Source organism: Nerophis lumbriciformis, linkage group LG12, assembly GCF_033978685.3.
Source record: "Nerophis lumbriciformis linkage group LG12, RoL_Nlum_v2.1, whole genome shotgun sequence".
In the NCBI taxonomy this organism is placed as follows: Eukaryota; Metazoa; Chordata; class Actinopteri; order Syngnathiformes; family Syngnathidae; genus Nerophis; species Nerophis lumbriciformis.
Genome location: NC_084559.2, coordinates 15,326,326 through 15,353,570, shown reverse-complemented (window position 1 = coordinate 15,353,570; position 27,245 = coordinate 15,326,326). Strand labels below are relative to the sequence as shown.

Genomic DNA, 27,245 nt, shown 5'->3' with positions numbered 1-27,245 from the left:
AAATATATTAAAAGCACAAGTCTTAATGGAGATTAGTGGCACTAAAAGAGATTTAGATGGAATTACTTGTGTATGTAAGCAGCCATGATATAGTCACAGTTTACGTATATCTGTCATGGTGCAAATTATATAGCCTGGATGTTCTAAACATTGATTAATGCATCAAGGGTTAGTTGTTGGACATTTTGGAATCTGTGCAGGCAGAGGATTAATTGCATTAAGCAGGACAGAATAAAAGGCAAACATGTTGAAAGACCTAATAATGCTGATAGTGGTGTGTCTTTCTATAGCAAGGTCATCCATTATCCATTAAAATGCTGATTAAGTATGGGCATAATAATCAATTAAAATTGACTGATTTTGGAAACTGCTGATGGATTACATTTACAGTGTTGTCCAAGAACATGAACATGCCGTCTGTATTAATTTTAGCTACAATCATGCAGACCTCCTCCAGGTCGCATTACTCCGCTTAACACCAGACTGGCACGAAAACAGAAGTTTGCCATCACCGGCTAGATTCACTATGAAAATACCTCGACAAATGGTTCACTAATTTTCTCAATTAATCAATAAAGGGGATTTAGTTGCATTCCCCTTTCTAATGCTGAATGTCAATTAATTCCAGGGGTTTACCTCAAACACAGAGACATCTTCTTTCCTGTAAATCTCATTAGCAGGAGGATGGAACCAGTTGCACTTCTTCATGTGTTGGTAGAGGATGCTGCGGCTCTTCATGTAGCGCAAGCAGAACTCACACAAGTAGAGTTTGGGTAGTCTAGAAGAACAAAAAAATCAAGGTGGAATTTATGTGAATATTTTTTTAAATTAATATAATCATTACCCATTACATGTAGAGATGTCCGATAATACCGGACTGCCGATATTATCGGCCGATAAATGCTTTCAAATGTGATATCGGAAATTATCGGTATCGGTTTCAAAAAGTAAAATTAATGACTTTTTAAAACGCCGCTGTACGGAGTAGTACACGGACGTAGGGAGAAGTACAGACTAGTTGCGTCTCCCAGTCATACTTGCCAACCCTCCCGATTTTCCCGGGAGACTACCGAATATCAGTGCCCCTCCCGAAAATCTCCCGGGGCAACCATTCTCCCGAATTTCTCCCGATTTCCACCCAGACAACAATATTGGGGACGTGCCTTAAAGGCATTGCCAGGCGTGCCGGCCCAATCACATAATATCTACAGCTTTTCACACACACGAGTGAATGCAAGGCATATTTGGTCAACAGCCATACAGGTCACACTGAGGGTGGCCGTATAAACAACTTTAACACTGTTACAAATATGCGCCACACTGTGAACCCACACCAAACAAGAATGACAAACACATTTCAGGAGAACATCCGCACTGTAACACAACAGAACAAATACCCAGAACCCCTTGCAGCACTATCTCTTCCGGGACGCTACAATATACACCCGCCGCCCCCCACCTCAACCCCGCCCACCTCAACCTCTTCATGCTCTCTCAGGGAGAGCATGTCCCAAATTCCAAGCTGCTGTTTTGAGGCATGTTAAAAAAAATAATGCACTTTGTGACTTCAATAATAAATATGGCAGTGCCATGTTGGCATTTTTTTCCCCTAACTTGAGTTGATTTACTTTGGAAAACCTTGTTACATTGTTTAATGCATCCAGAGGGGCATCACAACAAAATTAGGCATAATAATGTGTTAATTCCACGACTGTATATATCGTATCGGTTGATATCGGAATCTGTAATTAAGAGTTGGACAATATCGGAATATCGGATATCGGCAAAAAAGCCATTATTGGACATCTCTAATTACATGTATACATCAATATATCTATATTCTATTAATACATATTACATTTATTACAGAAATAAACTTAACATTTCCATATAATAAGTGTTGATAATGAATTAAAGTATCCATCTTCCCCCTAACTTGTAAAGGGTGTTGTTAAACTCTCATGCATTTTTTCAACAATAAATTATTTTATGGAATACTTAGAACTTCTGGAAAAAAAACTAATGTATAAACTAAAATAATTTGTGAGTTAAGATCCTCCGCATTTACTTAAATTTGAAATATCTAAGACCCATTTTTCTTTATATATTTATTATATACATGTCAGAATCAAATGAAGATACCAATTTTGGACAGAAACAAAAATGTCATTACCGTATTTTTCGGACTATAAGTCGCAGTTTTTTTCATAGTTTGGCCGGGGGTGCGACTTATACTAAGACGCGACTTATGTGTGAAATTATTAACACATTACCGTAAAATATCAAATAATATTATTGATCTCATTCACGTAAGAGACTAGACGTATAAGATTTCATGGGATTTAGCGATTAGGAGTGACGGATTGTTTGGTAAACGTATAGCATGTTCTATATGTTATAGTTATTTGAATGACTCTTACCATAATATGTTACGTTAACATACCAGTTGGTTATTTATGCCTCATATAACGTACACTTATTCAGCCTGTTCAGCGACTCATACTCCGAAAAATACGGTACATGTCAGAATCAAATGAATATACCAAATTTGGACAGAAACAAAAATGTCATTACAAATAATGACTTATATTTTTCTCACCTGCTGTACTCCTGTGGGTAGGGAGAGGAGTACCACGTCTGGATTTCAAACTTGCCAAATTCGATGACCGATGGACATCGCATCTGAGGGTCTGGAGGACCAGTCACCCCGACTTTCTGTGGAGAACAAAAAATGACATTAAGCACTGCAGGTAGAGAAAAATGTCCACAAAATACAGTAGCACATCAATAGTCAAACACTGACTGTGATAGGGTTGGGGAAGTTATTGCGCAATTTGCATTAATGGCCCTGACACATGAGCATGTCATTTTTATGGACACTGTGGAAGACAGAGGGTGAGCAAAAACCATGAAAAGCAAAACAAAAGTATTTAGAAAATAGATGAGGCAATTCCTGAAGGAATTGGGTGTGAATGCTCCAATGCTGAAGTTGAACTGAAATGCTGACAGAATGTAGTATGGATGTTGGAATGGCTTCAATGTTGAAGAGTTTGAATTTCCAAAAATAATGGAATTTGGTTAGGAACTTGGGAGAGTGCTAGTTTGACTGTCCAGGATGAGTGGAATGTGTTGATGTTGGAATGGTTTGAATTAGAGATGTCCGATAATAGCTTTTGTGCCGATATCCAATATTCCGATATTGTCCAACTCTTAATTAGCGATTCCGATATAAACCGATATCGATATATACAGTAGGTCAGATAGATAGATAGATAGATAGATAGATAGATATATAGTACTTTATTGTTTCCTTCAGGAGAGTTCCCTCAGGAAAATTAAAATTCCAGCAGCAGTGTACAGAATTGAGATTGAATTTAAAAAGCAAAAAGTAAATAATGGGGTATAAATGGAAACTAAATAAAAAAATATTACAATAAAAATAGAAAGCAACAATGAGAATAAAAATATAACAGTAAAATATGAATATAACAAGAGAAACTAGGGAGTCGTGACCATGTTATGAAAAAGTATTGCACTGTTATTGTTTTGCCCCCCCCCCCCCCCCCCCAGAGAGGAGTTGTACAGTCTAATGGCGTGTGGGACAAAGGAGTTTTTTAGTCTATTAGTCCTGCACTTGGGATGAAATGATATGGCCTATATGGCCACTTTGTTTATTAAACAAGCTAAACGCAATCCAGCTTAGGTCAAAATATGAGAAAGCCGAAGTCCGATATTTGTGTTATAGTGGACAACATATTCAGGGGGTACTTTTTTTTTTTCGTTCCAAAAATGACAAAAATCCCAGTTTGTATGCACTGTCTCAGGCAATCATTGTGCGTCTGTGTCATTCAGTGGGATCGAGTACCCAAACATTTCAGTCCCTGTGCTTTTTTTAAGACTGCAAAAAAATCCACCATGGGGCCAAAAAAGTTTGAAAAACTATGAAAGTTTGAGTCCGGTGGCCATGGATGAAATGCTGGCTGTCCTAAGTCGGGACTCGGGGTGGACCGCTCGCCTGTGCATCGGTTAGGGACATCTCTGCACTGTTGAACCGTCTCCGCTTGAGATGGTCTCCTGCTGGCCCCACTATGGACTGGACTCACACTATTATGTTAGATCCACTATGGACTGGACTCTCACTATTATGTTAGATCCACTATGGACTGGACATTCACACTATTATGTTAGATCCACTATGGACTGGACTCTCACTATTATGTTAGATCCACTATGGAGTGGACTCTCACTATTATGTTAGACCCACTATGGACTGGACTTTCACAATATTATGTTAGATCCACTATGGACTGGACTCATACTATTATGTTAGATCTACAATGGACTGGACTCTCACTATTATGTTAGACCCACTATGGACTGGACTCTCACTATTATGTTAGATCCACTATGGACCGGACTCTCACACTATTATGTTATGTTATGTTATATGTTATTATGTCCACTACGGACTAGACTCTCACTATTATGTTAGATCTACAATGGACTGGATCATTGCGAATTAACACATTATTCTACTTAATTTTGTTGTGATGCACCGCTGGATGCATTAAACAATGTAACAAGGTTTTCCAAAATAAATCAACTCAAGTTATAGAAAAAAATGCCAACATGGCACTGCCATATTTTTATTATTGAAGTCACAAAGTGCATTATTTTTTTTTAACATGCCTCAAAACAGCAGCTTGGAATTTGGGACATGCTCTCCCTGAGAGAGCATGGGGAGGTTGGGGTTGGGGTGTGTATTGTAGCGTCCCGGAATAGTGCGTGCTGCAAGGGGTTCTGGGTATTTGCTCTGTTGTGTTTATGTTGTGTTACGGTGCGGATGTTCTCCCGAAATGTGTTTGTCTTTCTTGTTTGGTGTGGGTTCACAGAATGACCAGGGATGTTGATAGGTTTTCAATGCAGTAAGTTGTTATCGCAATTGTTGGATATGACTTTAAAGCATAACCAAGCATGCATCAATATAGCTCTTGTCTCAAAGTACGTGAAGTGAAGTGAATTATATTTATATAGTGCTTTTCTCTAGTGACTCAAAGCGCTTTACATAATGAAAACTCAATATCTAAGTTACATTTAATTAAACCAGTGTGGGTGGCACTGGGAGCAGGTGGGTAAAGTGTCTTGCTCAAGGACACAACAGCAGTGACTAGGATGGCCGAAGCGGGGATCGAACCTGGAACCCTCAAGTTGCTGGCACGGCCACTCTACCAACCGAGCTATACCGTCCCAGGTGTACTGTCACCACCTGCCACATCACGCCGTGTTTTATTTTGATTTTTTTGCTGTTTTCCTGTGTGTAGTGTTTTAGTTCTTGTCTTGCGCTCCTATTTTGGTGGCTTTTTCCCTTTTTTTGGTATTTTCCTGTAGCAGTTTCATGTCTTCTTTTGAGCGATATTTCCCGCATCTACTTTGTTTTAGCAATCAAGAATATTTTAGTTTTTTTAATCCTTTGTGGGACATTGTTGATTGTCATGTCATGTTCGGATGTAATTTGTGAACGCCGTCTTTGCTCCACAGTAAGTCTTTGCTGTCGTCCAGCATTGTTTTTGTTTACTTTGTAGCCAGTTCAGTTATAGTTTTGTTCTGCATCGCCATCCCTAAGCTTCAATGCCTTTTCTTAGGGGCACTCACCTTTTGTTTATTTTTGGTTTAAGCGTTATACACCTTTTTACCTGAACACTGCCTCCCGCTGTTTCCAACATCTACAAAGCAATTAGCTACCGGCTGCCACCTACTGATATGGAAGAGTATTACACGGTTACTCTGCCGAGCTCTAGACAGCTCCGACACTCAACAACAACACATCATTTGCAGACTATAATTACTGGTTTGCAAAAAATATTTTTAACCCAAATAGGTGAAATTAGATAATCTCCTACGGCACACCAGACTGTATCTCACGGCACACAGCGGTTGAAAAACACTGTCCTAAGGCACCAACTCGGCGAGTCCAAATAAAAAAAGCAAATGTAAGCAAAACCTATTAGTTACATATTCTTTTACCAAAGGCAGCAATCATAAATGAATCTCTCAGCACATACACAAAGATGACATCTATATTTATATTTTGATAAAGACGGGAAAAAACGTGTCCTGGTAAACGGCGCGCGCAACAAAAATAGCTGCAGATGCGAAATTAAATCATGAAATGCAACCTTACCCGAACAAAAACTATGCATATTTATCCAGGAGAGTCTTGACACACATTTCCTTGACCCAGTCACACACAAAGAAGTTTTTGGATACCTGTAAAGCAAGCTCCTGGATGTGTCTGAACAGCTCAATGTCTTTTTCTGTTAGATTTTCATGGCCCGGGAGTCTGTCATCCTCATCGCGCCAGTCACTGCCGTCTTGATTGTCTGAGAATGGCAAACACAGTGGAAAACGTATAAAAAACAACTTTAAACAAATGTATATATATACCAGTCTAAAAAAATGGAAACAATATTCAACATACCCGTCCTGTCATCTCCATCTCCTTTACGACTGGATTTCTTTCTGATGCGACACTGTTGAGAGTAGTCCACCACTTCTTGGCGTGCCTTGCGGCCCTCGGGCGACGGTGTAAAAAACTTTGTGAGGGCATCAATTAATCCCTTGGTCTTGTTGTTAAAGCGAAGGCTGCTTTGTGACATGTCGTCGCCATCTCGCATCGAGAAAAGTAGCCGATCGTCACCGGGGTAACCTTCGCAGGAGGAGCTTGACGAGGAATTGGCCGATGCAGAGCGCTTCCGTCGAGCACGCCCGCCGAGTTTCTTAAAGGGCCGCCCCGGCCTGCGAGGAGAACGAAGGATCTCGTTAAGATCTAAGTGGTCTTAAAAACATTGCATACGAAATACCTATATGGACAACAACAGATATGCTGTACAATAAATGATTCTTTCACACATATCTTATGGCTTAACGACATGGTCCCAGGCACACAAAACAACACCTCCAGGCAACTTCAACCCTTGACTTACACCCTCCCCCTTCCACATCCCACCTCCCTGGATTGTAAATAACCAAATGTAAATAACCAAATGTAAATAATCAAATGTATTTCTAATGTATATACTTGTTCTTATGCTATCTGAACTCACTATGTTCTCTGCTCGCTGTACATATCCTACCAAGTCAGACCTACACTGTTTCAATGTCCATTTCTCTGATGATGCAATTGTTGATGACTGAAGTGCTGATATCAACCAAACCCTCCTCATCCCACCCCCCGGATTGTAAATAATGTCCATCCATCTTCTTCCGCTTATCCGAGGTCGGGTCGCGGGGGCAGCAGCCTAAGCAGGGAAGCCCAGACTTCCCTATCCCCAGCCACTTCGTCCAGCTCTTCCTGTGGGACCCCGAGGCGTTCCCAGGCCAGCTGGGAGACATAGTCTTCCCAACGTGTCCTGGGTCTTCCGCGCGGCCTCCTACCGGTCGGACGTGCCCTAAACACCTCCCTAGGGAGGCGTTCGGGTGGCATCCTGACCAGATGCCCGAACCACCTCATCTGGCTCCTCTCGATGTGGAGGAGCAGCGGCTTTACTTTGAGCTCCTCCCGGATGGCAGAGCTTCTCACCCTATCTCTAAGGGAGAGCCCCGCCACCCGGCGAAGGAAACTCATTTCGGCCGCTTGTACCCGTGATCTTGTCCTTTCGGTCATAACCCAAAGCTCATGACCATAGGTGAGGATGGGAACGTAGATCGACCGGTAAATTGAGAACTTTGCCTTCCGGCTCAGCTCCTTCTTCACCACAACGGATCGATACAGCGTCCGCAATACTGAAGACGCCGCACCGATCCGCCTGTCGATCTCACGATCCACTCTTCCCCCACTCGTGAACAAGACTCCGAGGTACTTGAACTCCTCCACTTGGGGCAAGATCTCCTCCCCAACCCGGAGATGGCACTCCACCCTTTTCCGGGCGAGAACCATGGACTCGGACTTGGAGGTGCTGATTCTCATCCCAGTCGCTTCACACTCAGCTGCGAACCGATCCAGTGAGAGCTGAAGATCCTGGCCAGATGAAGCCATCAGGACCACATCATCTGCAAAAAGCAGAGACCTAATCCTGCAGCCACCAAACCAGATCCCCTCAACGCCTTGACTGCGCCTAGAAATTCTGTCCATAAAAGTTATGAACAGAATCGGTGACAAAGGGCAGCCTTGGCGGAGTCCAACCCTCACTGGAAACGTGTCCGACTTACTACCGGCAATGCGGACCAAGCTCTGGCACTGATCATACAGGGAGCGGACTGCCACAATCAGACAGTCCGATACCCCGTACTCTCTGAGCACTCCCCACAGGACTTCCCGAGGGACACGGTCGAATGCCTTCTCCAAGTCCACAAAACACATGTAGACTGGTTGGGCAAACTCCCATGCACCCTCAAGGACCCTGCCGAGAGTATAGAGCTGGTCCACAGTTCCACGACCAGGACGAAAACCACACTGTTCCTCCTGAATCCGAGGTTCGACTATCCGGCGTAGCCTCCTCTCCAGTACACCTGAATAGACCTTACCGGGAAGGCTGAGGAGTGTGATCCCACGATAGTTAGAACACACCCTCCGGTTCCCCTTCTTAAAGAGAGGAACCACCACCCCGGTTTGCCAATCCAGAGGTACCGCCCCTGATGTCCACGCGATGCTGCAGAGTCTTGTCAACCAAGACAGCCCCACAGCATCCAGAGCCTTAAGGAACTCCGGGCGGATCTCATCTACCTTGTGGCCTTGCCACCGAGGAGCTTTTTAACTACCTCAGCAACCTCAGCCCCAGAAATAGGAGAGCCCACCACAGACTCCCCAGGCACTGCTTCCTAATAGGAAGAAGTGTTGGAGGGATTGTAAATAATGTAAATAATTAAATGTATATACTCTGATGATTAACTTGTGTGATGACTGTATTATGATGTTAGTATATATTTGTACCATGAATTGATTAACGTGGACCCCGACTTAAACAAGTTGAAAAACTTATTGGGGTGTTACCATTTAGTGGTCAATTGTACGGAATATGTACTGAACTGTGCAATCTACCAATAAAAGTTTCAATCAATCAATCAAAACACCAGTCATCAATCAAGACCATTGAGTGTCTTTATAACCGCGCCTTGAAAGTCCTAGACAAGAAGAGTATACGATATCATGATTGCCAAATTTTAACCAAATACAATATTTTAAGTTTTGCCAATTTTATTTTGTCACACACAGTCAAACTGGTTTTTAAATGCTTGGATAACTCTGCTCCCCAATTGCTCTTCAAGGCAATTACAAGACTGCAAAGTGGTACCAGATCTACCACCCGAGCAACGTCAAAAGGCAACTGTTGCGTTCCATTCCGTAGAACATCTTTTGCCCAGACTGGCTTTTCAATAAAAGGACCACAACTATGGAACTCTCTACCTGACACTTTGAAAAGTATACCTGCACTTGTCACTTACAAAAAACAAACACAATTGTGGCTAGTTGAGCAACAATCGTGTTCCCATGTTTAGTTTTTACTAATTGGTTTTTATCTAGTCTGCACTTTGTCTGTGTTATTTTTATTATTGGCTTTTATCTGGTTTGCACTTTGTCTGTATTATTACTATTATCATTATTATCGACTCATCTTTGCCTTATTCTTTTTATTTTCCTATTTTAATGATGTTGGATCTGTGTTGTTGTTGTCGTTGGGGACAAGTGTTGTAAATTAGCTTTGGCTACAAACACTATGATGCATATATTGGACAACTGTTTCAGATATCTATGTTTCTGTATCCGTCCCTATTTCAAATAAACCTTTATATATATATATATATATATATATGAAGGCCTTTCTTCACCTGTTCTTGGGCCGTCCGAGTGGAGCGTTGTAGCGTCGTTTGATTTGTGCTGCCTTTTCATGTAAAAGACTTTTTCCTTTTTTCCGGGGTTGGCAGATTTGACAAATCCACATGCCTGGGGATAAAAACAAAGCAAAGGTGGAAAATCACAAGAGATTTTTCATCATTGACGGTAACTTTAAGGATTGGAGGCAAACAATCCAAGAGGTGTTTTATTGCGGTGTTCAAATAGTCTGGATTTAATGTGTATGCAATCTACAAAGGTCTTGTCTACTCTTTGAGGCAGATTACATACTAAATTGTTTAATGGGGGTTGTAAAGATGTCATAAAGATGTAGGGGCAACATTTTTATTTACCTTTTGGCATCCGCATGAGGGGAGGATCGCAGCACTCCATGTGAAAACCCCGATCACACGAGTCACAGAATAACATATTGTCCTGCACAAACATACACTGATCATTCAGATTGTATTAAACAGAGATGAACAGTAACCCATAACATAAATTAGGTGTTTTTACACAAGACATTTTATAACAAGGAAGGAATATAAAATAATAGAGTTGGAAGTCATAGTTTCTACCAATACTGTATGTGGCACACGAGATGCTGGCAGGGATTACGTCACTGAGTCATTGAATTACTTACTGGTTGGCAGGAAGCTGAGTGGCTGTTGGGGTTCAGTGTAAACTTCAATTAAAAATAAAGGCGTACGTGCTATACTTGGGTGTAATCCCACCTCCCTTTTTTGGCATTGCTACGGCACGTATGCCTGATCTTATACACTGCTGTATTCGTGAAATTTCCCTGAATTTATAGATTATTTGTTGTATTTATTGTTATAATTGGGCAAAAATGAGGAGGAGCGATCACTAAGGGTGTAACGATACGTGTATTTGTATTGAACCGTTTCGGTACAGGGGTTTCGGTTCGAAAGTGTACCGAACGAGTTTCCACACGGACATAATAGGTAGCGTACCGCACGTTGTGTAAACAATGCACACCGAGGCACAACACACGGCATGCGAGCAGCAACCGGGCTACGACAACAAAGCGAAAGAGGTTTGCCGACGTTGTTCAGCAGCAGTAGGGTATGCTTCTGCCTACACCTCAAACATGCTAACCCATTTGAAGTGTCACCACCGCCAAGTGAACATCGCTTCAACGACGAGAAAGACGAGCGTCGTGCAAACACCGCATTCAAGCAGCCTCTCCTCGGCGAGTCAGACAGGGCTAAAGCAATAACAAATGTTTTTATAGCAGCAGATTTAAGACCATATTGCATTAAAAACTATATTTTGACCCACTTCTTCTTTCTGCAGACAATGTGTGTGAAAGTCACCAGGGTTAAAGGCTGGGGGGGAAAGAAAAGTTAATCTGAGGCCGAGTTGACTTGAAACTGTTTAATGTTGCACTTTTTATATGTAGAAGAAAAGTTTTGTCATTTTATTTAATCTGAGCAACAACTTGAGGCAGTTTAATGTTGATTAACGTGGACCCCGACTTAAACAAGTTCCATCCATCCATCCATCCATCTTCTTCCGCTTATCCGAGGTCGGGTCGCGGGGGCAGCAGCTTAAGCAGGGAAGCCCAGACTTTCCTCTCCCCAGCCACTTCGTCCAGATCCTCCCGGGGTGATCCCGAGGCGTTCCCAGGCCAGCCGGGAGAGATAGTCTTCCCAGCGTGTCCTGGGTCTTCCCCGTGGCCTCCTACCGGTCGGACGTGCCCGAAACACCTTCCTAGGGAGGCGTTCGGGTGGCATCCTGACCAGATGCCCGAACCACCTCATCTGGCTCCTCTCGATGTGGAGGAGCAGCGGCTTTACTTTGAGCTCCCCCCGGATGACAGAGCTTCTCACCCTATCTCTAAGGGAGAGCCCGGCCACCCGGCGGAGGAAACTCATTTAGGCCGCTTGTACCCGTGATCTTGTCCTTTTGGTCATAACCCAAAGCTCATGACCATAGGTGAGGATGGGAACGTAGATCGACCGGTAAATTGAGAGCTTTGCCTTCCGGCTCAGCTCCTTCTTCACCACAACGGATCGATACAGCGTCCGCATTACTGAAGACGCCGCACCGATCCGCCTGTCGATCTCACGATCCACTCTTCCCCCACTCGTGAACAAGATTCCGAGGTACTTGAACTCCTCCACTTGGGGCAAGATCTCCTCCCCAACCCGGAGATGGCACTCCACCCTTTTCCGGGAGAGAACCATGGACTCGGACTTGGAGGTGCTGATTCTCATCCCAGTCGCTTCACACTCGGCTGCGAACCGATCCAGTGAGAGCTGAAGATCTTGGCCGGAGGAAGCCATCAGGACCACATCATCTGCAAATAGCAGAGACCTAATCCTGCAGCCACCAAACCAGATCCCCTCAACGCCCTGACTGCGCCTAGAAATTCTGTCCATAAAGGTTATGAACAGAATCGGTGACAAAGGGCAGCCTTGGCGGAGTCCAACCCTCACTGGAAACGTGTCCGACTTACTGCCGGCAATGCGGACCAAGCTCTGACACTGATTATACAGGGAGCGAACTGCCACAATAAGACAGTCCGTTACCCCATACTCTCTGAGCACTCCCCACAGGACTTCCCGGGGTACACGGTCGAATGCCTTCTCCAAGTCCACAAAGCACATGTAGACTGGTTGGGCAAACTCCCATGCACCCTCAAGGACCCTGCCGAGAGTATAGAGCTGGTCCACAGTTCCACGACCAGGACGAAAACCACACTGTTCCTCCTGAATCCGAGGTTCGACTATCCGGCGTAGTCTCCTCTCCAGTACACCTGAATAGACCTTACCGGGAAGGCTGAGGAGTGTGATCCCACGATAGTTGGAACACACCCTCCGGTTCCCCTTCTTAAAGAGAGGAACCACCACCCCGGTCTGCCAATCCAGAGGTACCGCCCCCGATGTCCACGCAATGTTGCAGAGTCTTGTCAACCAAGAAATCCCCACAACATCCAGAGCCTTAAGGAACTCCGGGTGGATCTCATCCACTGAAAAACTTATTGGGGTGTTACCATTGAGTGGTCAATTGTACGGAATATGTACTGTACTGTGCAATCTACTAATAAAAGTCTCAATTAATCAATCAATCTAAAAAAGCACTTTATATGTAAAAGGTTTTGAAGAAACCATTCTGAGCCTTATCTAGGGACGGCGTGGCGCAGTGGTAGAGTGGCCGTGCGCGACCCGAGGGTCCCTGGTTCAATCCCCACCTAGTACCAACCTCGTCATGTCCGTTGTGTCCTGAGCAAGACACTTCACCCTTGCTCCTGATGGGTGCTGGTAGCGCCTTGCATGGCAGCTCCCTCCATCAGTGTGTGAATGTGTGTGTGAATGGGTAAATGTGGAAGGAGTGTCAAAGCGCTTTGAGTACCTTGAAGGTAGAAAAGCGCTATACAAGTACAACCCATTTATCATTTATTTATCTTATTTAGTTTTTATTTTATATATGTTGACCACATTAACCCTGGCAATGGACCCTGTGTGTATATGTATGTTATTGTTATGCTTAGCATTCATGACTGCCTGCTGTTGCACTGATCAGCCTAGTGGTGGCTCACAGCCATCACACACAGCTATTTGTATTTTTGGGCAGAATTATTATAGTGTTCCCAATGTTAAAAGGACAAAGCCATTGTTTACAAATTTGGTAAATAAATAACCCACTGAAAATGAACCGAACCGTGACCTCTAAACCGAGGTATGTACCGAACCAAAATTTTTGTGTACCGTTACACCCTTAGCGATCACATAAATTAAATGTCACATCTTTGTTATGTACACAAATGAGCAACCTACAGTGAGATGACTTTTGGATTAGTTTGAGCATTTCTATTTGGGCTATAAAAAGTACCAGTTAGCATGCAGAACTTGCAAGGTGCAATTAACCGCATTGTAGTCTTTGGATGACTCGCGTATGTTGCTCTGGTGCATGTAAATGTGCCACGCCTTGGCCTACTCTTCCATTGGTGCCAAAAGAGGGCAAATATGCCGGACGTGAGCACAAACAGGAGCACTCAAACTAGCTAAACATGCTATACTTTAGGTGTGAAATGTGTACAATTGACGTAGTGCGAGCACTGCTTAAATGTGAAAGACGCTAAACAGTTAAGCAGAACATAATTTTACCTTCCCAAGGGAGGTGATGCGTTTTTGCTAGCTTTTTCAAACATTTTAAACTGTGAGCACCCTTTGTGCTGATTGAAATGTTCCTCTTTTTTTCTCAGTTTCCTCTTTTTTTCCTAGAAGTGCTGCTACGCAAGCCTCAAAAGAACTTTTTAGAAAATCAAGACTACCGGTTCATTTCCTGCAATTTGCTGCATTTCTACACTATTTTTTAAGTTTAGCTTTATTCTCATCTACCAACCTCTATTGGCTGTCTTTTTGACACTTACATTGCCAATGTAATGTACCACAGGGTTTTAAGGTTATTTAGTAGATCATGAACTAACATTATCATCATTGAAAATGTAATGTAAAATTCTATAACATGTACAGTATGCATTTGTAAAACATTTTCCAATTGGCAAGGCTATCCAGTAGCCAAGCCCACTCGGGTAACATACTTCTTGTGTTGTGACCTCTGTTTACATCCATCCATTTTCTACCGCTTGTCCCTTTTTGAGGTCGCCGGGGGGTGCTGGAGGCTATCTCAGCTGCATTCGGGGTACACTCTTGGACAAGTCGCCACCTCATCACAGGGCCAACACAGACAGACAGACAACATTCACACACTAGGGCCAATTTAGTGTTGCCAATCAACCTATCCCCAGGTGCATGTCTTTGGAGGTGGGAGGAAGCCGGAGTACCCGGAGGGAACCCACGCAGTCACGGGGAGAACATGCAAACTCCACACAGAAAGATCCAAAGCCCAGGATCGAAACAAGGACCTTCGTATTGTGAAGCACATGCACTAACCCCTGTGCACCGTGCTGCCATATACTTTCTCGATGGCTACTAATAAATATTCTAGAATTACAATTGGTTTGGAACTAACAGTGTTTGAATTGTAATCATCTAAATATGATTAGCAGCAAAGTAGACAACCAATCAACGTTGTGGCTTGGAGATCGAACGTAGGCAACGAGTAAGCTATCTAGATCAGGGGTGCTCATTACGTCGATCGCGGGCTACCGGTCGATCTCGGAGGGTGTGTCAGTCGATCACCAACCAGGCATTAAATAATAGTCCTAAAAATGAGCAATCATAAATCTTCACTATGACGTCACTTAAGTCACTTGATTGACATTCACGGCACCCGAGGGTCTTCTGAGATGACGCTGGCTGCTGCCAGCTCATTAAAATTACCGACTGGAAGGCGAGAAACACTTTATTTCAACAGACTCTGGCGCCGTACCTGTCGTCAAAACTCCAAAGACCGACTGCACAGTTGCACAGTTGCGCTATCAAAATAAGAGTCTCAGAAAGCTGCCGTGCACAAGCTAGCAAGCTACGGAGTTTGCCGACAATGTATTTCTTGTAAAGTGTATACAAAGGAGTACGGAAGATGAACAAATAAGATGCCAAAAAACCAACCACTTTCATGTGGTATTGGACAGAAAGGAGGACTTTTTTCTCTCCTCCATTTGAAAATGCGGACGTTATCAGCACCACTGTCTGATTCCAATCAATGCAAGTCATCAGAATCAGGTAATACACCAACTTATATTCTTGTCTTCATGAAAGAAAGGAATCTATGTGTTAAACATGCTTGTATTACCTTTAAACACCTTTAACTTCTTAACAATATTAACTATATGTGTTAAACATGCTTGTATTACCTTTAAACACCTTTAACTTGTTAACAATATTAATTATATGTGTTAAACATGCTTGTATTATCTTTAAACACCTTTAACTTGTTAACAATATTAACTATATGTGTTAAACATGCTTGTATCATCTTTAAACACCTTTAACTTGTTAACAATATTAACTATATGTGTTAAACATGCTTGTATTATCTTTAAACACCTTTAATTTATTAACAATATTAACTATGTGTTAAACATGCTTGTATTATCATTAAACACCTTTAACTTGTTAACAATATTAACTATGTGTGAAACATGCTTGCATTATCTTTAAACACCTTTAAGTTGTTAACAATATTAACTATATGTATTAAACATTCTTGTATTATCATTAAACACCTTTAATTTATTAACAATATTAACTATGTGTTAAACATGCTTGTATTATCTTTAAACACCTTTAACTTGTTAACAATATTAACTATATGTGTGAAACATGCCTGCATTATCTTTAAACACCTTTAACTTGTTAACAAAATTAACTATATGTATTAAACATACTTGTATTATCATTAAACACCTTTAATTTTTTAACAATATTAACTATATGTGTTAAACATGCTTGCATTATCATTAAACACCTTTAACTTGTTAACAAAAACATATATTTCATAAATAAGTAAATATAAATTATATAAATGAATGAGGTAGATCTCCACGACTTGATCAATTGAAAAGTAGCTCGCCTGCAGAAAAAGTCTGAGCACCCCTGGTCTAGATGTTAGCTAACTAGCAAGCTTGTTTTGGTGATCCTGATCATCTCCCCGTCCTGCAACTCAGTGCAGTGTTCAGAAACAGCGAGTACCTGCGGCTGAGGCAAGCGTTCAACAAATTTTGTTTAGGATTGTATCTTTATTGATATTTCATAAAAATCGCAGAAGTGATACTTTTACGCAAAAATGTATGTTTAAAAACGCATATTTCCGTGTTTTTCGCGGACATTTCACATGCCTGATGTTTGTCATATTATTTGGTAAAGGGGCACAAAATAGACCAATAAAGAAGGAATGAAATTAGTAGAGATGTCCGATAATATCGGTAAATGCTTTAAAATGTAATATCGGGAATTATCGGTATCGGTTTCAAAAAGCAGAATTTATGACTTCTTAAAACGCCGCTGTACAGAGTGGTACACGGACGTAGGATTTTCCCAGGAGACTCCCGAATTTCAGTGACCCTCCTGAAAATCTCCCGGGGCAATCATTCTCCCGATTTCCACCCAGACAACAATATTGGGGGCGTGCCTTAAAGGCACTGCATTTGCGTGTTCGCTCAATCACATAATATCTACGGCTTATCACACACACAAGTGAATGCAAGGCCTACTTGGTCAACGGTCATACAGGTCACACTGAGGGTGGCCGTATAAACAACTTAAACACTGTTACAAATATGCGCCACACTGTGAACCCACACCAAACAAGAATGACAAACACATTTCGGGAGAACATCCACACTGTAACACAACATAAACAAATACCCAGAACCCCTTGCAGCACTAACTCTTCTGGGACGCTACAATATACACCCCCCGCTGACCCCCCAACCCCGCCCACCTCAACCTCCTCATGCTGTCCCAAATTCCAAGCTGCTGTTTTGAGGCATGTTAAAAAAAAAATGCACTTTGTGACTTCAATAATAAATATGGCAGTGCCATGTTGGCATTTTGCTCCATAACTTGAGTTGATTTATTTTGGAAAACCTTGTTACATTGTTTAATGCATCCAGCGGGGCATCACAACAAAATTAGGCATAATAATGTGTTAATTCCACGACTGCATTGATCGGTATCGGTTAATATCGGAATCGGTAATTAAGAGTTGGACAATATCGGAATATCGGATATCAGCAAAAAAGCCATAATCGGACATCTCTAGAAATTAGTATGTTTTTTAGAGTGGGGGGACAAATGATCTTGGTGCATGTTTGTGTATCAAAAACATCACTTCTTGTTTGTTATGACGTACTGAAATTTGTAACTGAATAATCACAATACGAAGGTCCTGAGTTCAATCCCGGGTTCGGGATCTTTCTGTGTGGAGTTTGCATGTTCTCCCCGTGACTGCGTGGGTTCCCTCCATGTGCTCCGGCTTCCTCCCACCTCCAAAAACATGCACCTGGGGATAGGTTGATTGGCAACACTAAATTGGCCCTAGGGTGTGAATGTTGTCTGTCTATCTGTGTTGGCTCTGCGATGAGGTGGCGACTTGTCCAGGGTGTACCCCGCCTTCCGCCCGAATGCAGTTGAGCTAGGCTCCAGCACCCCCCGCGACCCCGAAAGGGACAAACGGTAGAAATGGATGGATGATTACCACAGGTTTGTTCATTAAACTTCAAATATCTCTTCAGAGACATGGTTTAAGTCATTTGAATTAAAGAATGTGCAAATCAGAAAACAAAACACAAAAAATTAAAAACACAGTTGTGTCTTTTGAATCACACTGAAATCTCACTTCAAACATCCGAATAACAATGAAGACGAAAGCCTGACTGACTAAAATAGCACCAGTGTGTCTACCAGCATCTCTATCCAACACTAAAGGAAAGAAGCCTTCACTTGCACTGTTCATCTGCGGCTTTGACATATTCGCTCATCCACTCACCGCATTCTTTCCCTGATCCTGACAGCTGCTGCAGGTTTTGCATTCGATGCACTGCCACCACAGAGCCTTTACTCGCACCGTGAGCTCTGGGGAGAACTTGAGACAGGACGGGTGGCCTGTAGATGGGTAAAAACACACACACACACACACATAAGTACGTCAGTCTTCAGAAGTGGCTGACTGACAGTGGTGACCCACTTGCATCATTGCAGACGGAGCGAGTACAAACGTTTTACAACTGCAACATTGCTCAATTCCTGACTAAACTGAACTTGGCTGCACAAAGTGTTTAAAGATGAATGACGTGCTGGAAGATATTTGCTTTGACCTTGTTGGATAGGAAGCCAGTGAAAAACCTGCTGCAGAGGAAAGGAGAACACTACCTTCCTGCATTCACTTAACAGCATACGTACAGATAGACTACACATTATTTAATACATGGAGGAAGTTGAGTTGGCAGTGCAACGACAGACAAAGGTGGGGGTTCCAAAAATCGTTATAGAATAGCTTTACTCCGTTTAACAGTTGACGTTACTAAATGTCAACCATAGCAATCAAATATGCGCACAGTGTTGTTTTGCAAGCTATTTGTATGCTCCCCTTTGTCCGCCATCAATTCTTCATCAGTAACGACTAAGTAGGCGACAAAACATTTAACTCAAGATACAATATTTCACAATACTATTTATTTCCAAGATAAAACTACATACAAAAACATTACATTATTAATAATACAAACAAATGATTAATTTAACTTCAACTGTAGAACGTTCACACTGCAAAAACTGAAATCTAAGTAAGATTGAATATCTCAAAAAGGGTGTTATTTGCTTATTTTCTGTCTGATAAGATCATTCTTCTCACTAAGCAGATTTTATGTTAGAGTGTATTACAGCTTGTTGCTTTTATAACCTATGTTGAGTAAAACGTGCTTGAAACTAGAATATCAACTGTTGCAGAGCTGTGTCATTAACACTCAAGTATAAAACTACTTTTTATTTCAAGCATGAAATAAAAAAACATGACTTTGACACAATTGTGTCTCATAATTAAAATAGATGACAGCCAGGGGCGGTATAGCTCGGTTGGTAGAGCGGCCGTGCCAGCAGCTTGAGAGTTGCAGGTTCAATCCCCGCTTCCGCCATCCTAGTCACTGCCGTTGTGTCCCTGGGCAAGACACTTTACCCACCTGCTCCCAGTGCCACCCACACTGGTTTAAATGTAACTTAGATATTGGGTTTCACTATGTAAAGCGCTTTGAGTCATTTGAGAAAAAGCGCTATATAAATGTAATTCACTTCACTTCGCCAAATGGACTTTGCTGTTTTATTTTCAATGAAACAATAGAGCATACGTACTCTTATAGTAGTACAGTTGGCACAGTACAGTAAACTGACAGTTAATATTTAAGTGACATTTCTAACAATTTTGAACAGAAATAGTTCATGCGCATTCAGATAAATTCTTCAAAATTACAATTAAAAAAAATGTATATATGTATATATGGCACTAAATGACTGAAAGAGCACGAACTTGGCGCGATGATGTCATGTTGTCGATGGAAAAATGCATTTTTCGACAATATGATTTGCCTGAGCGGCTAGGAGACCCCGAGAGCAACAAGCTGTTGCCTTGTTGCCTTTCCATTAAGAACAATAAATTAGTTTTAGTATAAGTTTGCTGGTTTCAAGAAATGTAATGCCGAGCACATATCATTATGTTAAGATAATGGCACTAGCATTTACTTCATTTAAGAATATTTTTCAACATATTGAGCAAAAAGGTCTCATATTTGTTTTTTCCACCAAGAAAAGTGCACTTGTTATTAGTGAGAATATACTTATTTTAAGGTATTTTGGGGTTCATTGAGGTTAGCTAATTTTACTTGTTTTGGAAAGTCTTGACAAGCCAAATTTTCTTGTTCAATTGGCAGATAATTTTGCTTAGTTCAGGTAAAATGCCCCTAATTGTTGTAAAAAAAAAATTCTTGTTTTTGAACACTGACTTTTTGCAGTGCAGAATGACTCAAATGAGGAGTAATACTATATATTCTTATATTGTTTTCTCCTAATGAGCTCAAAAATGTATTAGTTTAGACAAAGACTTCAATTGTTGAAGTTGTGTTGTCATCACCAGTGTGGTGCGTGAATACTACTGTTAGTTGTCATGCTGTGTTACATAATGAGGCTGTAAATCGGCACTCTACTTTGTTTGACAAGTGTTTGTGCTATTAAACACTGGGTTGCTAGCAGGTTGTTGTTTTTTCTCCCCCCACTCTGCTTCTGATTGGCTGTAATCTCACAAAAACCGGTGTGGTGATATTCCGCTTTTTTATGCGATCTCAGTGCTTCACAGTGGGCGGGGCTGAGCAGTGAGTGCACTAATGGGCAGAAACGCAGTGGTGGAAACAGAACAGTGGACAGGAGACGCGACAAAATTAGAATAGTAATGGATTTCAATTTGTGATGTGCATTTTCACAGATTTGTATTCCCGAGCCGATGCAAAGTTTAAAATCCAGGTTGGTACCAGTGACACCGATCTGATACTTTGTGCAAATACAGAGCATTCGGAAAGCATTCACAGCGCTCCACGTTGTCCACATTTTGTTATGTTATAGCATTATTCCAAAATGGAATAAATTAAATGCTGTCCTCAAAATCTGACAATACCTCATGATGACAATGGGTTTTGTTCCCCCGATATATGAATCAGTGCATTCATCATTACACTGTATAGCGTACACCGTATTGTTTTGCTGGGTGTGGAGTGTCCGGTCTTTAGGATGCACTAGTCTCTGTCTCAGCGTGTTGCCTGGTTTGAAGGGAAGTGTACCGGGATGTTGTGTTGATTAAAAATTATTCAGTTTCTCAGATAGACCTGATACATATGGAATAGGGGTGTAACGGTACGTGTATTTGTATTGAACCGTTTCTGTACGGGGGTTCCGGTTCCGGTTCGGAGGTGTACCGAACGAGTTTCCACACGGACATATTAAGTAGAGTAACGCACGTTGTGTAAACAATGCACATCGAGGCACAACACACGGTAGTGTGTTGTGCCTCGATGTGCATTGTTTACTCAAAATGCCAGACATTTGAGGCATTTAAGTCTAGCTCCATCCTATCTTGCCGATTGTATTGTACCATATGTCCCGGCAAGAAATCTGCGTTCAAAGAACTCCGGCTTATTAGTGATTCCCAGAGCCCAAAAAAAGTCTGCGGGCTGTAGAGCGTTTTCTATTCGGGCTCCAGTACTATGGAATGCCCTCCCGGTAACAGTTAGAGATGCTACCTCAGTAGAAGCTGTCCCATCTCAAAACTCATTTGTATACTCTAGCCTTTGAATAGCCCCCTCTTTTTTTAGACCAGTTGATCTGCCATTTCTTTTCTTTTCTCCTCTGCTCCCCCCTACCCCTTGTGGAAGGGGAGACACACAGGTCCGGTGGCCATGGATGGGGTGCTGGCTGTCCGGGGTCGGGACCCGGGGTGGACCGCTCGCCTGTATATCGGTTGGGAACATTTCTGCGCTGCTGACCCGTCTCCGCTCGGGATGGTTTCCTGCTGCCCCCACTGTGGACTGGACTCTTACTGTTATGCTGGATCCACTATGGACTGTACTCTCACAATATTATGTTAGACCCACTCGACATCCATTGCATTCGGTCTCCCTACAGGGGGGGGGGTAACCCACGTATGCGGTCCTCTCCAAGGTTTCTCATATCATTCACATCGACGTCCCACTGGGGTGAGTTTTTCCTTGCCCTTATGTGGGCTCTGTACCGAGGATGTCGTTGTGGCTTGTGCAGCCCTTTGAGACACTTGTGATTTAGGGCTATATAAATAAACATTGATTGATTGATTGATTGATTAAGAAACTCCGCCCTGACAGCTCCGCAAAAGAGGGCATGTCCGGTGAAAAGAGGACGTATGGTCAGTCTATCGTAGCCCGCTAGCTGCTAGCATGCTGCTAACGGGCTACGATAGACTGACCATACGTCCGGTGAAAAGAGGATGTATGGTCAGTCTATCGTAGCCCGTTAGCAAATATCCGGCATTTTGAGTTAGGGTTGCGTGTATTTTCAATGTACGTTCTGGGTTAAGAAGGGGTTAAAAACAAAACAAATTGTGCGCGCAGCAGCATTGGTGAGGGAGGGGCAGAGACAGAGAGAGAGAGAGAGAGAGTTATGATAAACACGCATGCGTCGCCAGGCTCTGCTTTTTATTCATAGATTTATCAGATTTAATGTTTTATTATCTATAGCAGGGGTGTCAAAAGTGTGCCCCGGAGGCCATTTGCGGCCCACAGCTAATGTTTTAAAGGCCCACGGCACATTCTAAAAATACCATTAAAATAAACAAAAACATAACAAAAGTGAAATAAAAAAGCTTAAAAGGTTAAATGTAATTTAGAAAAAGTTGCAATATTGACTAATAAAACAAAGCTGGGTTTTTTTCTTTCAAACTGTCATTGCTCAAAACATAATATTGAATCAAAATCAATGTTATTATGTATTACTGACCTATCCAAGGTTCCGATTACTTCACATCAAATATTCCACTTAGAAAAACATTTTTGGTGGAAGATTTTGCAAATTTGGTAAATAAATAACCCCAACATTTTTATTTTGTTGTTTTCTTACTGTACCGAAAATTAACCCAACCGTGACCTCTAAACCGAGGTACGTACAGAACCAAAATTTTTGTGTACTGTTACACCCCTAATATGGAATGACAATATTTTTTGCGTCCGTAACCTTTTTGCTTCTTATCCACGTTCTTGTTTCTTCCAAAACTGGCTGCACTTTTCACAGACGACTAGCTGGGATAACCACAGGTTTTAAGGGCTTCCCTCAAATGCTTATGCTCTTTCTCCTCGGCCAGTGGGCTGGTGGAACATTATCAGCTCTGTGTTGTAGGGTTCTGATAACGCCCAGTTTGTGTTCCAGTGGGTGGTGTGAGTCTAAAAGAAGGTATTGATCAGTATGTGGGTTTCCAGTAAACCCCAACATGGAGGCCCCTGTTCTCGCCAATGTGGACATCACAGTCCAAAAATGGCAATCTTTGACATCCTCACATGTGAACTTAATGTTTTTGTACACTGAGTTAATGTGCTCGGTGAAGGCTTGCACTTCTTGGCTTCTGATTTGAATCAATGTGTCATATATATATATATATATATATATATATATATATATATATATATATATATATATATATATATATATATATATATATATACATACATACTTACCTTGGCTAAGAAAAGGTAGTTCCCACCAATCGCATTTCATTTACACAAGATCTCATGATTTAGTTACTTTACTTCTTGTTAATCATTAACATGATCTCAAATATCTAAAGTAAGGCTGTCAAAGTTAACACAATAACATGTTAAATATAACTTCCTTTAACGGCAATCATTTTTTTACCGTGCAATTAATGTTTTTGACCCTCAGCCCGTTCCGTAGCTGCCTTCTGCAGCCCACATCGTTATGGTATATTCTTTTATAACCTGTTCTGATTGATCGTCCGCAATTCCAGACTGTTTAACAGGCTGAATATTATATTTTATTAATAAGTAGGTGGAGAAGGTTAAAACATTGTCATGCAGAAATATGAATGCCATTAACTTGCACTACTGTACAAAAGTTTTGGGCAATAATTCCATAAGCACACTATATCCACTCATCACCCTGCAGAAGAAAGCAATAAGGGTAATTCATAAAGCAAAAGTGGGATCAAATACATTTTTCTTACATTCAAAACTATTGAAATTAAAATAAATCTTGTGGAACTACCAACAGTACAAATTACATATAAAGCAAAAACAGTGTAAAGTGAGTAAAAGATCATTGACAATATGTTGTAATTAGACCAGTAAATGTATCATTGTATATCATAATAATAATAATGATGAAAGCTAATTATTTAATTTATAAATAAGAGTTGGGAGTAAATGATTGACTTCTTCCCACTCCTTTTTTGATATGAAAAAAAAACCTGACCATTATGTATTGTTTTAATTTTTTTATGTGTTTTCATTGTGAAATATTAGTTTTCTATTTCTGTACAATACTGCAATGTTATCAAGATTATTTCCTTTTATTCCCCATTATTTTTGCTTTTTCTTTGTTTTAACATGTCCAAAATAAACTACTACTACTAATTTGTACGGCATGTAAAGTACAGAATATCAGAAACATCTAATCATGTAGAAAAACATAACACCTAACATCTTTGACAATCAATCCACGTTATTAATGCGTGAAACTGCTATCTAAACATGTAAGTATAGCTCCTCTTCTCTAAATGCAAGTACTCCTACTGTAAAGCAAGAATACAAATTCTGTATTCTTGCCAAATAAAAAAATCTGACAAGACAACAACGCACTGCAGGTATCTTTTTTATTCTCTTTAAAAACGTGTTCAACATGTTGAGCTGTTTCAAAAAACCGTTTTAAAAAAAACTTTTCATTAGAGCAAAATTATTGTCCAGTCAAACTTTGAAAATGAACTTATTAATGACAAATTATATCTTTCTGTGATTATCGCGATTAATTTTGAGTCAACTATGGACAACGCAATTAATCGCGATTAAATATTTTAATCGTTTGACAGCCCTAATCTAAAGTATCCATATTTCAATTTGAGAATAGATGTTAGACCGATACTCACGGCAATTTTTTTTTTTACTTTCTTGGGGAACAAGATATCAATCAATCAATGTTTATTTATATAGCCCTAAATCACAAGTGTCTCAAAGGGCTATATATCGATATATATCGCAAGATCGCTAAATTTGCCCAGCCCTACACTGCAAAAACTGAAATCTAAGTAAGATGAAATATCTCAAATAAGGGTGATATTTGCTTATTTTCTGTCTGATAAGTTAATTCTTCTCACTAAGCAGATTTTTATGTTAAGAGTGTTTTACTTGTTTTAAGGGTTTTGGTCCTAAATGATCTGAGTAAGATATTACAGCTTGTTGCTGGGATTTTATGACCTATTTTGAGTAAAACATGCTTGAAAATAGAATATCAACTGTTGCAAAGCTGTGTCATCAACACTCACGAGTATAAAACTGTTTTTTTAAAGTAATAATTTCTTACTTCAAGCATGAAAAAAAAAAACATGATGCCGAGCGCATATTATTATGTCAAAATACCCCAGGGGTCAATACTGGGACCAAGATTGTTCAATCTTTATATAAACGACATTTGTAAGGTTACGAAGGACGTAAAGTTGGTTTTATTTGCAGACGACACAACTGCTTTCTGTTCAGGAGAGAGCACACAGAAGATAATACAAATAATAACAGAAGAAATTAACAAATTAAAAAGATGGTTTGACAAAAACAGACTATATTTGAATCTCAGTAAAACTAAAATAATGCTATTTGGTAATAGTAGAAAAGAGCATCATACACAAATACAAATAGACGAAGTAGACATAGAAAGGGTAAAAGAAACTAGATTTTTGGGAGTATTAATAGATGATCAAATGAACTGGAAATCTCCTATACAAAACATACAACATAAGGTGGCAAAAAACATTTCAATAATGAATAAAGCAAAATATGTCCTGGGCCAAAAATCACTACATATTCTCTACTGCTCGCTAGTGTTACCATATCTGAGTTATTGTGCAGAAATATGGGGAAATAACTACAAATGTGCGCTACATTCGCTAACCGTGTTACAAAAAAGATCAGTTAGAATAATACATAATGTTGGATATAGAGAACACACAAACCCTTTATTTATTAAGTCAGAAATATTAAAGTTTGGTGATTTGGTAAAATTGCAAACAGCTAAAATGATGTACAAAGCAAACTATAACCTGCTACCAAAGAATGTACAACAATTCTTCTCAACTAAAGAGGAGAAATATAACCTTAGAGGAAAAAATAATTTAAAACATTTATATGCACGTACAACACTTAGAACTTTTAGCATATCAGTATGTGGAATTAAATTATGGAATGGATTAAGTAAAGAAGTTAAAAATTGTACTGATATGATCCAGTTTAAGAGGTTGTTCAAAATAATAGTGCTTACAGAGTACAAAAAAGAAGAATTATGAGAAATACTTTCAACCTTATTGAAAATAAGATATTCTTCATCTCAGTATGTTAATAATGACTGAATTAATTAATTAATTACATATTACAAAACTGTTGTATACTAATTCATAGATGTTATTTTATTATATAAAAAGGTCAGTAAATGATTCTATATATTTGTAAACGCTTGAAATGGGAAAGGGGTAGGATTAAATAAGCTTTGCTTCTTCCTACTCCTTTTCGGGCATGATGTAAAATGAAATGATATGAAATTGTGTGATGTATTATGATGTAAGTGTGTTCATGTTCGAAATAAACTAAAGAAAGAAAGAAAGAAAATAATGGCACTAGCATTTACTTAATTTAAGAACATTTTTCAACATATTGAGCAAAAAGGTCTCTTTTTTTTCTACCAAGAAAAGTGCACTTGTTATTAGTGAGAATATACTTATTCTAGGGTAGTTTTGGGTTCATTGAGGTTAGCTAATTTTACTTGTTTTGGAAAGTCTTGACAAGCCAAATTTTCTTGTTCTATTGGCAGATAATTTTGCTTAGTTCAAATAAAATACCCCTCATTTTTGTATTTTTGTTCTTGTTTTTGAACACTGACTTTTTGCAGTGTACTACCACTTTATACCAATGTATGTTTGCTACGGACTACAAAACATACATTACTTGGATTTTAAGCAACACTCACCACTATTGCCACAGTCGGCGCAGGAGATGAGCTCCTCCGGCTTCTTATCGCGATTCTGCTCCTTGGTCCCCAAACAGAAGCTGCAAATGGGAATGGGCTCGGCCACCGGCTGGAGGAGAGGAGGACACAAGGGAGGAAGTGTAGACTGTCAGTCAATGTAACATTGTTGACTACACAAAATAATCTTGTATGACTGAGCCAACAGTGGACTGAAAAAGACCACAGATTACTTATAG

The 27,245-nt window shown here is 40.5% G+C and overlaps 1 protein-coding gene across 3 annotated transcripts in view; it reads right to left on the bottom strand.

The window, feature by feature from the left end:
• LOC133595660 (histone acetyltransferase KAT6A-like) overlaps positions 1-27,245 on the bottom strand; it is a 111,726-nt gene that overhangs the window by 27,942 nt on the left and 56,539 nt on the right. For all 3 annotated transcript variants that reach the window (XR_012050743.1, XM_072914313.1, XM_072914312.1), the window contains exons 3-10: positions 27,010-27,118; positions 18,251-18,366; positions 10,183-10,264; positions 9,826-9,940; positions 6,479-6,795; positions 6,268-6,380; positions 2,600-2,715; positions 637-778 (exon numbers count right to left, since the gene is read on the bottom strand). Coding sequence is in view for 2 of the 3 variants with exons in the window: in XM_072914313.1 (XP_072770414.1) it covers positions 637-778; positions 2,600-2,715; positions 6,268-6,380; positions 6,479-6,795; positions 9,826-9,940; positions 10,183-10,264; positions 18,251-18,366; positions 27,010-27,118 (1,110 nt within the window). In the remaining variant the exon portion in view is untranslated. The remainder of the gene's footprint in view (positions 1-636; positions 779-2,599; positions 2,716-6,267; positions 6,381-6,478; positions 6,796-9,825; positions 9,941-10,182; positions 10,265-18,250; positions 18,367-27,009; positions 27,119-27,245) is intronic.